A 14,047-nucleotide genomic window follows, 5' to 3' on the forward strand; every position below is an offset into this window, starting at 1 on the left:
CAGGTTTCGGAATATAATATACCAAGCGGCTTAGAAAAAATCTCACTGTTTCATACCACTAAAGATAACTTGTTTACATAGGTTACCCAAGGTGTATACAGTACTATAAGTGAGCAACTATCTTCATACAAGAGTACTTAGTTTCCTTTAAAGAACAAAGATTTATTTGTTGGTTTTTGTTTATTTGTAACCACCGTTAACTTTGGAAAGTTGTTTTATCCAGAAGTAACGAAGGCTATATTTAATTTTTTTTTTTACTTATAAGATTTCAGCCTGAAATAATGGTATTTACAAACCAACACAGAAGACATTTACAGCATTCTTTTTAAAAAAAGATCTCTAGATCAAAATTTAGTGAGATCCGTTGGGACGTTGGGATTATTTTTCCAAAATATTTAAAAAAATTAGATTACGGAACGTACGTGGATGTTTTTAAAAGTAGTAATAAAAGAGTGACCAAATATAACATAACACAGTATGCCTACGTCACGTCTTAGTAAGCGCAGTTGAAACTGCCAACAGCACTAGGTATTTTTATTTGCTTAGGTATTTATATTGTTATATTATTTTTCGTGATTTACCTACCTACTTTACTTTAGGAGTAAAATATTTCCTTTAGGCAAGTCCTGATTTTTTTTAATACAATTTTTACATTTACATTACATTAGCAGATTATAATACGCTCGGATTTTTTTTTTATATGAGACATTGTTAAGCTTTGAAATGCATGTGTCCAGTTTTTTTTTATATTCTATTTATTGATGTACGTATAAGTACCTACTTGTGTCGACCTCCGTGGCGCAGTTTTGAGCATTGCGCTCTTATAAATAGAAGGCCTCGGATTAGATCCCTGGCCGGGGGAATTTATCTCTTTCTCTGGTCTGATGAGAGGCTTTGGCCATTTTTCGCCTAGTGATTTCGTGTTTCGATACGATGTCACTTAGAAACCGATTAGAGGTTTGAATAACTCCCATACCCCTAACATGTTAACCCGATGGCATCTTAAACTACATAACCACCAACCAAGTGAAAATTCTGTTAAGGGCAAACTTGTAGCAGAATAACAAAATAAAAGGTCATACTGCCCCGCCAAATCCAACCTTGAATGGTGACCGAAATCTAACCGATGACGCGGATTAACTATTACATACAGAATAATTATCCACTGATATTAATTAAGCAAATGTTGATGACGCAAAACGCCCTCGTAACGCATTTATTTCGAAACCAAGTATTATCATATTATGTGACCACGAAGACCGCAAATTCTTATCAGTCCATATAGTTTATCAAAAACTCTCGTTCTGCTATCTGCTGCATTAAAATAGCAAGTATCTGTTTTCTTGATAATAATATTGTCACTGATAAAATTCCTAAATGACAAACAATTTTGCAAAATTCAAAGTTTTTGCGCAACGTATTCAATAGGGATAGGGATAAATTCCGAGCGTAATGAGGACGGCTGCACCTACAATCCCGAGTGTAGCAAGGGTTAAAGGGCGCCCAATAAGAATAAGACAGCATTACACCCAAGTTGTTTAATACTCTGCTCTTCAATTGTCTTTCGAGAAAATCCTTCGTCGAGGTTACATACCTAGCATTATTAAAATGAATATAATTTTCTCGGGATGCCGGGTTTTTATTACTTCAAATGACATTACAAACCATAGAAATTCAGTGCAAAATTGAAACCCTGCTAAGCTTTATGAATGTAATTAAGTGATTTATTTACGTTTGTTTAACAGATTATTTTAAAACTTTTAATTATTCTTGCGGTGATAGGTTAGGTTCGAATCCCAGCTACACTTTTTAAGTTAAGTGCGTTAGCTATTAAAATATCACTTGCTTTAATGGTAAAGGAAAACATCGTGAGAAAACCTGCATGCCTGAGAGTTCTTCATAATGTTCTCAAAATAGTGTGGAGTCCACCAATCTTTACTGGGCCAGAGTGGTGGACTACAGCCTTCTCATTGTGGGAGGAGACCAGGGAACGCCTGTAGTGGGCCAGTAATGGTAATGATGCAGAAATAAAAGACTATTATAATAAATAACTCATTTATTACAAATAAACAAGAGAAATAAATAAATGCCGTAATAGATCCTTGAGCCCATTATTAAAAATCGTAGATATAAAATGTCACAAATGGCTGAGTTTCCATTCAGGGCTCAGTCATTGGCCCAAACTCTTTTTCAAATTCTCGGCCAGTTTGTCCAAAAACTCAAATGTCTCATAGTAATCAGATCTCTTAACATTGTTCATGCCTTTAATGCAAATAGCAAGATCTTTGGTCATGACGCCAGATTCAATGGTATCAATGCATACCTTTTCGAGAGTTTCGGCGAATTTCGTGAGTTCCGAATTATTGTCTAACTTAGCACGGTGCAGTAGACCTCGTGTCCATGCAAATATAGAAGCAATGGGATTCGTAGATGTCTCTTTTCCCTGTTGGTAGAACCGGTAGTGTCTGGTAACAGTTCCATGAGCGGCTTCGGCTTCTACCGTTTTACCATCAGGACATATCAAAACTGAGGTCATTAGCCCTAAAGATCCGTATCCCTGAGCAACGGAATCAGACTGAACATCTCCGTCGTAATTCTTGCAAGCCCATACAAATCCACCTTCGGACTTCATTGCGTAGGCAACCATATCATCAATAAGGCGGTGCTCATACCAAATGCCTGCAGCTTCATATAGCGTTTTGTACTCTTTGTCGTAAATTTCTTGGAAGATGTCTTTGAAACGGCCATCGTACTTCTTAAGAATAGTATTCTTCGTGCTCAAGTATAGGGGATACTTTCTATCCAGAGCAAACTTGAATGACGAATGTGCAAAATCAATAATTGAGGCATCAGTATTGAACATACCAATTGCAACACCAGCACCTTTAAAATCGTTTACTACATACCGCATAGGTTCACCTGACGCGGGGGTGAAAACGAGTTCCAACTTACCCTCCCCAGGTACAACAAAATCTGTAGCCTTATACTGGTCTGCATGAGCATGACGGCCAATAATAATGGGCTTTTCCCACCCAGTGACCAGACGAGGAATATTTTTACAGATGATAGCTTCCCTGAAAACGGTTCCTCCAAGGATGTTACGAATTGTACCATTAGGACTTTTCCACATCTTCTTTAGATTAAATTCCTCCACTCTCTTCTCATCAGGAGTAATTGTAGCGCACTTGATGCCGACATTGTACTTTTTCACAGCATTCGCACAATCAATTGTTACCTGATCATCAGTTTTGTCACGGTTTTCCATGCCTAAATCGTAGGTGTGTAACTCAATGTCCAAAAATGGTAAAATCAGTTTGTTCTTTATAAGGTCCCAGATAATTCTAGTCATTTCATCGCCAAGGATGTCAACAACTGGTCCAGCCTTTATTTTCGACATCTTATTTCTGTAAACAAAAAAAAGACCGGTTAAATAGTACCAGGGCACTCCTGCACCCAGAAATATACATATCAAACAAATTATATGACTGACTGTGCATCGCGGTTTCGCCTGTGTTTACTATGGGTCGTAGAGAGATAACCCTGTTTAATTAAATCTACCTTAAAAAACAAGCTATCTACGCAAAACGGTTTAAATTTACTGCGTATGTCACACACACACACAGACACGTCTACAGACATTTTTTTCAAGGCTCCATATCTATATATAAATACGTGAAGCAAAACTTTGTACCTCTTTTATGAAAATTGCGCGGACGGTGGAGTGTTTCAAATACTTATAGTTTAGGTTTATAGAAAAGGAATTATTAAAAACACATAATTTAAAAAAATAGCATTTTGCAGGAATTCCATCAGGAAACAAACACTTAATGGTTATCACTATCTTCTCACAACCATCTATGGGCCTACTTGAATTAAGAAATTTTTGACCCATGAGATTTTGTATAAAATCAAAGTCAAACTTTGATTTTATACAAAACCTCATGCCTTTTATGAGCTGTCAAAATTATCATGCTATATTAGACAAAGCATCATCATTATATCAACCCATAAACGGTCCACTACAGGGCCAGAGTCTCCTTTCATAATGAGAAAGGGTTAAGGCTGTTGTGCACCACGCTGGCCCAATGCGGATTGGTGGATTTCACACACCTTCGAGAACATCACCGAGAACTCTAAGGCATGCAGTTTTCCTCACGATGTTTTCCTTCACCGTTGCAGGAAATAATAAATAAAATTGCTTAAATCGCAAATTCTAAGTATGAGGTGCGTGCTGGAATTATAACTCGGCCCCCCGAAATTAAAGTTGAAGTCCTACCCTAACCTAACCCGGCTATCACCGCTTCATCTCACAAAGTATAAAACAAAGCATACCTACTCAACATTAATTCTTCTAATTCTGAAAATATATGTGCACATAACCTGTGAGTTATAATTTTATTTTAAGTACCTACCAATATAGGTGTGTAATTTATGTCATGTTATAACGTAAACAGTAGGGTCTTGGATATATTTTTGTGACTTTGCTTTTGAAATATTTTGTAATAAACTAACGTTTAGAATGCTGTGATAACAATTATTTTGAAATGTATGTATAAAACGGACACATTCTCAACAACAACACATCTTTGTATTGCTAACTGAAGTTTATAAACAGTAAGATATTCCAGTGAAATAATCAAATAACATAAACAACCTTTGTACTATTGGTGTACTATAAGGTCCATAACTTTGTTTAAAATTAAAAACGAATTCATTTCTAAGCATTAAAATTTACATAGTAACTTGTTATGAATAATGTTGGAGTGTAAAATTAATTTAGTTTTTAAATTAAGTTTAACCATAGTTCAATTACTGATTTAACAAGGAAAGTAAGAAACTTATCCTGGTCCTACTAAAAATAATGCCTAAAATGCAGATGAGAGATGCTTGAAATCAACATCATATTGTTTTACTTTCAATGTCTATTGTTTATAAAACTTTATGTTATCACAGTAAAAATACCTCAATATCAATTAAATCTTACAAAAATATTTTGAAGTAAATACAGAATGTTATGATAAAAAAAGGTATTTGTTTATAGACAAGATTATATTTATAAATACTATTGTATACAGCTAACTTAATATCATCAAAATCATAACATAAAAGTAGAAAGCTATATAAGAATTAAATGATATAATGACAGTATTACATATTATATTATCATAATATGTTTGATTGTTGTTCTACAGAAGATCAATTTATTAATCTTATTCAAAACATCATTGACACAATTTCTGTTTGTCGTTTAATGAATATAAATACATATATGTATGTTAAATTTGTTTCATCATATCAACCCATTAACGGCCCACTTAAGGGCACGGGTCTCCTTCCATAATAAGAAGGGGCTAAGCTGTAGTCTACCATGCTGCCCCAGTGTGGATTGGTGGACTCCACACACCTTTTAGGACACTATGTAGAACTCTCAACCATGCAGGTTTTACTCAGGATGTTTCCCTTCACCCTTGAAGCAAGTGATATTTTAATTACTTAAAACCCACATAACTTACAACAGTTGGATGTGCGTGCCGACATTTGAATTCCGCCCCCGAAGGTGAACTTAAGATCCTACCCACTGGGCTATCATCACTTCTTAAATAGGTTTGGTACATTTTAAATAAATTTTGCATAAGTATGATTTTAGTTGCAGCTTTTAATTCAAGCAATTTAAACATCACTTCCTTTAAACCTGCATGCCATAGAGTTTGCCTTAATTTTCTCAACAGCATCTCTAGTGTACATCCGGTCCACTAACGGTCACACGTCTCGTCTAGAGCTAATTAAAATCGTTGGGCTTTGTTCCCGGGAAATCAAGCTCGAGAAAAGTCGATAACTCGAGAAATCATGTTTCGTTATAGATATTAACGTTTTCTTTCATGTTGATTTTTTGTTTAGTTTAATAGAAGCTATTTTTGTTTATAAGTTCTAAATAACCAGCCAAAAATGGTGCTGTGATTGTAATTTAATTATAAGTTAAGATATTAACGTTTTATTTCATGTTGATTTTCTGTTTAGTTTAATAGAAGCTAATTTTGTTCATAAGTTCTAAATAATCAGCCAAAAATGGTGCTGTCATTGTAATTATAAGTTTAAATAATATTATTTCTGTATTTTTTTTTAAAAAGTTAATTAGCTTATTAAGATTAATATTTTTGAATATAATCAATAAAAGTTTTATGATTAATTTGATACTTTTATTTGAAAGAAAAACCACTGAATTTGTTGACGTTATTGGAACCAAATAATATGAGAAAACGTACGTGAATGTAAATTTCTCGACAACCCGAGAAGACTCGAGAAATTAGCCTCGAGAATTCTCAAGACCCGAGAAATTGAAAAGCTCGAGAAATCATGAACCCTAGTCTCGTCTCTGCACATCTAGCATGGGCCGGGACAATCTTCTCCCACAGCTTTATTAACTCACTGGCACAAAAGAGCACTGGCACAAAAGTGGAAATAATATCCAAGTAATACATCTGTAATAATAACCAGGGGGGTAAACTTCTTCTATTTCTATGTTCCTGTGCTTTAGCAGGTGGAAACATTAATCATATCCCTTGTCAGGGATATAATCGGGGGATATAATTTTAGTCTATTGCCTGTGCCTATAGAATGAGAAGGGTTTAGGCTATAGTCCAATCAAGCTGGCAAAGTGTGGATTGGAGAATTAAATAAATAAAAATTTAAAGATACATATTTAACATAATAATTAAATTTTAAAACATTAATTATTTTCAATGTCATTACTTTAGATCACAATCCAACTAACTACATATAGTTCAATGGAATTCTTTAAAATATTTTCAATTATTTATTGCATCTATGTTTTTACATTTTATAACATAATGTGGTGTGATACCCATCTTTATCTTAGCCCTGCTGCGTAAGTGAAATAACGGGCACTTATTTAAACAAATATACAACACAAAAAATATACATCTTCTATACATAGTAGATGTTACTGTACAATAATATAAAGGTGAATAGTTTGTATGTATTTTTTAAAGGTCTCATTGGAAACATTTTTGTTTAAGATAGTTCATTCAGGAAGGTTACAGGCTAGTGACTGCCAAACCTTTTTAGCATTCCATGGATTTATTAGTTGTAGGTTTACTGCCCCCTTTATGATGTATGACAACACTAACCTGCATTGATCATACTGCCTTTCCTGCCAGCTCAAATAAAGCTATAGCATTCATAGACTCTAGTGAAAGTCTTCTGGGATTCACAACTATTAAAATAACAACTTTTAGTTATTATACTGTTGAAATGTTGTTCCTACCTAAGGTATAATATATCCATTTCAAAAGTGTTTTAAAAATTTAATGTAACTGAAGATAAGGCTTACATTTATATGCAAGAATATAATAAATTTATAAATCTGTTTTGAAATGAATATTGAAAAATTTATTCCACAAAAATGAGAGAATTAGAATTATTATTATAAGATTTATTAACTGGTAAAGATTATTTTAAGATATTTGAGGTGATATATTAGATGTTTTAACAAACTAATCATGTACCTAACTAGTAGGTAGATATGTATCTATCAGAATTTTTATTACAATCTTGCAGTATAGATTAGCACTTCACAGAACTGGTTTCTGTAGTACAAAGTTCAATTGCTTATTTCATAGTCTACAAGGTAAATATGTAAGTTAAATGTTAATTTAATTTCGGTAACTAAATACGTAATCACTTACCAAGAGAAGCGGCTTGATATTTAACAATTTAACGTCGTCGATTACGATAAGACGGACCTCTCTTTTCAAGTGTACCGAATACACTGGGAAACTAGAAAGTTAAAGTGAAGTGAATGACGAATGTAAATTGTGAGTCGTTAGCACCGTGAACTGTAGAGTTCCGAATGATCGGTGACCACCACTGATTAAAATTCGTAGGTACCTACTGAAGTTAAAAGAAAAAAAAATAGAATCGCTACAAATGTCACTTTGGTTTACACTGAGTAAATTTCGAATAGTTCTACGATAATGGTTTAGATGACTTCAATTTTCAAAATTACTTACCACACAAAGCTATTTATGATTGTATCAGTATATTATTTTGTATAATTTCTATAATAGTTTAATATTATTTTGTCATCTGCATAACGTAGAGTATTAATATTGAATGGTTATTAGTTACTTGTAGAAGAATGATTGGATGGGTAATTGTTCTGACCTCTATTTCACTATAGTACGCTGGACACTCTTTCCCCTTTACCATAATAGAATGATCAATGACATCTAAAAATTGTGCCGATTTGAAGCGCTGATGAGAGTTCTACGATAGGGTTGTGCCGAGTACTTTGGCGATAGTACTATTCGACACGATTTCTGTTAAGATTTATAAAATTAAAAAATATTGAAGCAAAGATTGTAACAGGTTATCATTACAACATTTAAATCAAACATAACTCGCGCCCTACTTCCATGCCAGTCTAGTTTATTCTGAGAACATATGAAATTGATTTCGCTGAACATTAATAAAGCTGCTGGTCCTGATGGTGTTCCAGGGTTATTTATTAAAAAATGTGCTCCTTTCTTGTTCAACGTTCCTCGCCTCTCAAATTATTTTAAATTGCTTACTTGAAACGGGAGTCGTCTCGAATGAATGGAAAAAAGTGCGTGTAACTACAATACATAAAAAGATGACACGGGCAGCGTACGTAATTACAGACGTATTTCGTTATTATCAACTTTCGCTAAAATATTAGAATCTTTGGTTTGTCCAATAATTACCGCTCGCACTAGGAACAGTATTAATCCTAGGCAGCATGGATTTCAAAACAAAAAATCGGTTACCAGCAATTTGTTAACTATGTTAATTTTCTTACAAAACAAGTGGATAAGGGCACTGAAATAGACTCAAAAAACACCGGTTTAACCAGTTCCTTGGATAAGGTCCGTCATGGTAATCTGCTACATACATATAATCATTATTCGATTTCGATATGGTATTTGTGGTAATTTATTATTTTGGTTTGTGTACCTAAAAGACGGAGGGCAGTCTGTAGCAGTCAAGGGATAATATGAGTCCCGGCCCTATAAAGTCAGGTGTACCTCAGGGCTCACATTTGGGCTCTATTCTGTTTCTTCTCTTTATTAACGACATTGTCGATTGTGTACCTGGAGTGATCGCAATAAAATGCTTCAAAGTGTTAAATTAAATTTTAATTTACCAAGGTAAAAACAATATTTTCAACCATTAATTTGTGGTGCGAAAAAAAGTGAAGTTGTAGTGCATGCTAGCAGTACATTTAAATAGGCTCAATTATTATAAAATGGGAACTTTTGCTGATCGCAGACACAAAATTGATTTATGTGCCTTCATAAAAGCCTGAATGGACACATTTTTTGCAACTATATAATAAGATTAAATAAAAAAAGGTGTGTGTACTTATGTACACCCGTTATAAGCTGTACTTCTTTAGCGTAACAACATAAAAATCTTTTCAAAAACTTTTTTATTACGCCTTTTTCTACGTTATTAGAGAAAACGACACTAAAAATAGAAACAACGTATTTAATACATTGAAAGTTTTATTAAAACGCATTATCTAGTTATCTCTCCCACCCGATTAAATTAATGATGCAACGTCAACCATGTTTCCCGATTTGCAAGACCTGAGACCTGAGATTCTTAAAATAAACTTTGGTCTTATATAAATCTTATAGCCACTGTTATATACTAGTATTTAGTATTATTAAGTAAATGGATATTCGGTTGTATGCAGCAACCAAAAATAAATAATAGGTGTGTGAGTGAGGACAAGTAGTAGTGCATTTTGATAACACTACTACTTGTCCTCTCTCACAACATTTCAACGTCCTCACTCAATACCAATGTTTTATAAGCATATGAATTAAATTTAAAAAGTTATCAAATATGTGAATATCAGCTTTTTAACTAAATGCCACCCGTATTGGTCACCTGTGATTATTATGGTATCTAATCTGTGACATACTCACCACAGATTAGATACTTTTTTTAAAGGCCTTAAAGGACTTGAATCCATGGCCGTAAAATATATTAAAAAAAAAAAGATTAGATACTGGTTTACGTTCAATAATTATGGAGGGTAGAGGTAAGGAAAGTCATCTTATATGGGAGAAAAGTTGAAAAAGTGTCCAGTTGTTGCGCTAAATAACAGTTCAAAAATCCTCCACAATGGCGCTGGTGGATGCACAGGGTATGGTATGAATGTAGCAATCGTAGATGAATTGAAGTATGCCGAGTTAAAAAATTTAATGTCATTATCGACTAAAGTAGTTAATTATTGAGAATTTCAACAACTTACGTTGTACAAAATATTGTGGTAAATATAACCTTACTTCCTTGTATCTCCATACTTCCTTGTTTATTTTTCAAGCCTACTCTAACAATATTTATATTTGGCGCTTCTTTTAAGAGTTACCCTGATGCAAATGTGGCGCCATCCTAATTTAATACATTTTGACGACACTTTTTCATATACACAGATGACTCTCCTTACCTCTACCCTCCATATCAATAATATACAACTACATTATTACAGTTAAGGTTTCCATGTAGCTACACTATTATAGCTACTTTCGGATTTAGAAATATAATTGTTTCATAAAAATAACTAATGGATTTAGATATCTGGTTCGGGCCAATTATTTTTGTTATACTATTGTTTTGCGTTTTCTCTGCAATATTATATGGCACAGACACATTAGTTTTAGTGCCTACTTTGTTTTTGGCATTCTGTGCGAAATATTTCCATCTCCTAGTTCCAAACGATTTGGAAACTATAGTAAATGAGTTGGAACAACGAAATTAAAAATGCCTTTATTTTACTATTACTAATAACAGCTGTACTTTAAGTTACACTATTGTTTTATATTAATTTATTGTAAAGTGTTATATGAATAAATGTGGGTACGTAATGGCATTCTTCCTGCTACAAATTTGACTTTATTTGCATTTTACGATAGTATGCGAGATCCGCGAAGAGTTAAATCAATTTGCAAGTGATTTTCATGTCGAAATGGTTATTCAGAAGAACAAAGAAACAAGTAATCTATCATCTTTCGATAGTACATGGAAGTTTCAGGAGCCCCCTAAAATAATTAATATACGTACGAGTACAACAGCAAACATGCAAGCGGTAAGTCTAAAATTAACTATTATTAATATATGTGCGAAAGTGTGGCTGTTTTTTTATTTTATTTGTATGATAGGTATATTTGGCTGTAACGTTGACTCAATCTTGATGAAATTTGACGCATAATATCTGAAACTTATCCCAAAAAATCTGCTAGTAAAACTATTTATTTTAATAAGAATTAACACTGATACAAATTTAACCCACTTTTGTTTCTACCGGCAAACCTTATTAAATATTCGAACACAATGGCTGCTATTGTGACTTTTCCTCAGCGCAAGCCAAGTAATGAATTTTATAGGAAACATATTATTACATTATTCAATATCTCCAATATTTTTAAAATTAAATTATAGCCTATGTTACTTCCTGATCTACTTAGAAAATGTTTGTGTGATGAGCATAATCGTTTTTCAGTGTCTAGGTGTTTATCTGTATATTATAAGTATTTATGTGTATTATATTCATAAAAATATTCAACAGCTAGTACCCATAATACAAGCTACGCTTACTTTGGGGCTAGATGGCGAGGTGTGTATTGTCGTAGTATAAAAAAAAAAACAAAGAAACAAAAACTTCTTTACTCTTTATAATATTAGTATAGATATTTCAATCAAAAGAGAGATTTTTGGCTACCTATTGTAAAGCTGCTAGTTAAAAGCTGTTAACATAAATGTGATCCAATCTGGACTTGTTAAGTGTAGGATTTCTTTGTCATATTGTTTTCTTTCCATGTATTAACAATCTTCTTTTGTGCCTACATCCTTACACAACACTTAGCTATGTATGTTTACTATTTTTATTTGATCTAATTAAAAATCTTAAGATCATAAGATGAGTAAGGATAATAGAAAAAACCAATGCATTATTTTAAGACATGAATGTCTCTCTCCCTCTATCTATCTGTTTGAAAACCTAAAATGTATTTAAATCATATATTATAGTTCAATCTTGGTGCTTTGTCATTTAAAAGCATTTACATAATTTGTTTACCTTAACAACATTCAAACTAAGTGGCTAGTTCAATTATAACATATACACATATGTCATGTTTTGCTACCTAGCACAATAAACTAGCACAAAAAAAATCTTTATCTAAAGAGATTATAATTTAGAAATATTGTTTTTTAGAAACCACCTATAACACGTCAGATAGCCATAAGTACATTGGCAGCAATGCACCGGCGGTTCAGCCTTCCTGGCCCTGTACAACCACACTCAAGGCCCATTGCTGAGTTTAGGGCAAGTGCTAATAAATCTCTGGACATGTTGCGCCAAACCATACAGTCTTCGGTTACTAGGGAAATTGATCAAGTTATTAAAAAGTATTTAGAAGTAAGTATCTTTATCAATATATGCAAGTGTATTGCAAGAACCTGAAGGCTCCACCAATATGATTTAATTTTGCTTTACTGGGGTGGTTTAGGAAATAAAATAATTAACGCCCAAAAGAACAACCGAAAAACAAAGAATCTTTTGTATTGGAATTTCCGCTTCGGACTTAATAGATGGTACAAAGTTGAAAGGGTCATCTATATAGATGGAACTAATTTGATCACTGCATGTTACTCGGGAAGACTGCCAGAATTGCTGGAGTTTCTTTTCTAATCATAGATATTATTTTCTTTTCAGAAATTCTTTGTTCCTGCAGTAAATAATATTAGATTGAACTTGGGTGATGAGTCTGTAAGTGAGGACCAGGTGGGTAATTAATTACAGATATACTAGTACCTGTAGCTGTGTGTCTTTTTTTCTAACCATTTGCTTCCTAGGTTAGAAGTATCCTTGATGTCTCCTTGATGATGAAAACCAGTTGCCTATAAATGGCTTCATCACTAAGCGATTTTTTTTAAATTGATGAACTACAATAAACAGAACAATACTTTGAAGGGCATGCAGTGAATCTGTGCCCATCTACCTAAGGAGTAGGTGTTAAACCTCATGTGCGTGTAATTACGCCGGCCCCCATACCCTTCAGATCAGGCAGCATTGCAACAATTCTGCTTAGTGGCAGAAATAATCACGTTGGTAGTACTTCCCCGGACAAGCTGTCACAAAAAACTCTATCATTTATATAGGTAACTGGCTATTTTCAATTCTCCCTGGTGCAGTGGTCAGGGCGGTGGCCTTATAACTGGAGGTCCTGAATTCGATTCCCGGCGGGGCCAATTTTTTCGGCCGTTGCTTAGATGAGCAGCACGGAATAAAACACGAGTGATTCCCGGATTCTTTTTTGGATGCAAGAATATATTCTTGCCAAATTTAATCCATGTGTGCAGTTTTGATCAGTGGGTAGCACTCGCATTTATAATAGTAGTATTGTAGCTTATATGAATTCATTTACTTTGGGGTTAGATGGCGATGTGTGTATTGTTGTAGTATATTTATTTATTTTAAAATTACTCAATGCATTTTTTAATCTGCAAATTATTTTGTACTCACCAGGTGCGAGCAGTATGCCGAGCAATGCTAGATGCCACAAGATTACTTTATTCCACTCCTCCACGAACTGTAACCACAAGCTTTGCTGATATCACAAGTGATGCTGAATCTAGCGCTAACACAGAAAATAAATTAACACGACAAGCAGTAAGTAAATTATTTTAATTAATATTATGTAAAATCTTTTAATTAAAATTTTTGCCCCAATTAACCTACAAAAAAAAAAAATTAATATTCTAGAATTCTAATCTTGTAATTGTGGTAATGTAGATTTACTTACAAAATACAACTGAGTTAACCATTGGGTTAACTCAGTTGTATTTTGTATTATAATAACCTTACTTTATAAATAGGTTTTGTAGCAGAAACATAACTTTTCCCACCAGAATGGCGTATCTTAAAATTAGCGCTTTCTAATAATTGGTTGAGGTGATGATGATGAACATACTAACATACAAACAATGACAAAAA

At 33.5% G+C, this 14,047-nt stretch overlaps 2 protein-coding genes across 7 annotated transcripts in view; one reads left to right on the forward strand and one right to left on the reverse strand.

Annotated features, from left to right (window-relative positions):
* Nucleotides 1–2,041: 2,041 nt before the first annotated feature.
* Nucleotides 2,042–8,178, reverse strand: LOC120624540 (isocitrate dehydrogenase [NADP] cytoplasmic). Of its 4 annotated transcripts, none has more exons than XM_039891152.1 (3): nucleotides 8,031–8,178; nucleotides 7,707–7,797; nucleotides 2,042–3,404 (listed from the first exon to the last, which is right to left on the reverse strand). In XM_039891152.1, exon 3 carries the CDS (start codon nucleotides 3,395–3,397, stop codon nucleotides 2,171–2,173), a length of 1,227 nt encoding a protein of 408 aa, XP_039747086.1. In that variant the 5' UTR covers nucleotides 3,398–3,404; nucleotides 7,707–7,797; nucleotides 8,031–8,178; the 3' UTR covers nucleotides 2,042–2,170. The 4 variants fall into 4 exon arrangements, with proteins under 4 accessions (XP_039747086.1, XP_039747085.1, XP_039747087.1 ...); XM_039891151.1 differs by having other exon boundaries at nucleotides 7,707–7,911; XM_039891153.1 differs by lacking the exon at nucleotides 7,707–7,797.
* A 2,373-nt stretch (nucleotides 8,179–10,551) lies between these two features.
* Nucleotides 10,552–14,047, forward strand: part of LOC120624200 — a 166,659-nt gene continuing 163,163 nt past the window's right edge. For 2 of the 3 annotated variants that reach the window (XR_005658753.1, XM_039890594.1), the window contains exons 1-4: nucleotides 10,552–11,137; nucleotides 12,266–12,469; nucleotides 12,767–12,835; nucleotides 13,580–13,723. Coding sequence is in view for 2 of the 3 variants with exons in the window: in XM_039890594.1 (XP_039746528.1) it covers nucleotides 11,018–11,137; nucleotides 12,266–12,469; nucleotides 12,767–12,835; nucleotides 13,580–13,723 (537 nt within the window). In the remaining variant the exon portion in view is untranslated. The remainder of the gene's footprint in view (nucleotides 11,138–12,265; nucleotides 12,470–12,766; nucleotides 12,836–13,579; nucleotides 13,724–14,047) is intronic. The other variant, XM_039890593.1, reaches the window with a different exon arrangement.

Source organism: Pararge aegeria, chromosome 6, assembly GCF_905163445.1.
Source record: "Pararge aegeria chromosome 6, ilParAegt1.1, whole genome shotgun sequence".
NCBI classification, from domain to species: domain Eukaryota; kingdom Metazoa; phylum Arthropoda; class Insecta; order Lepidoptera; family Nymphalidae; genus Pararge; species Pararge aegeria.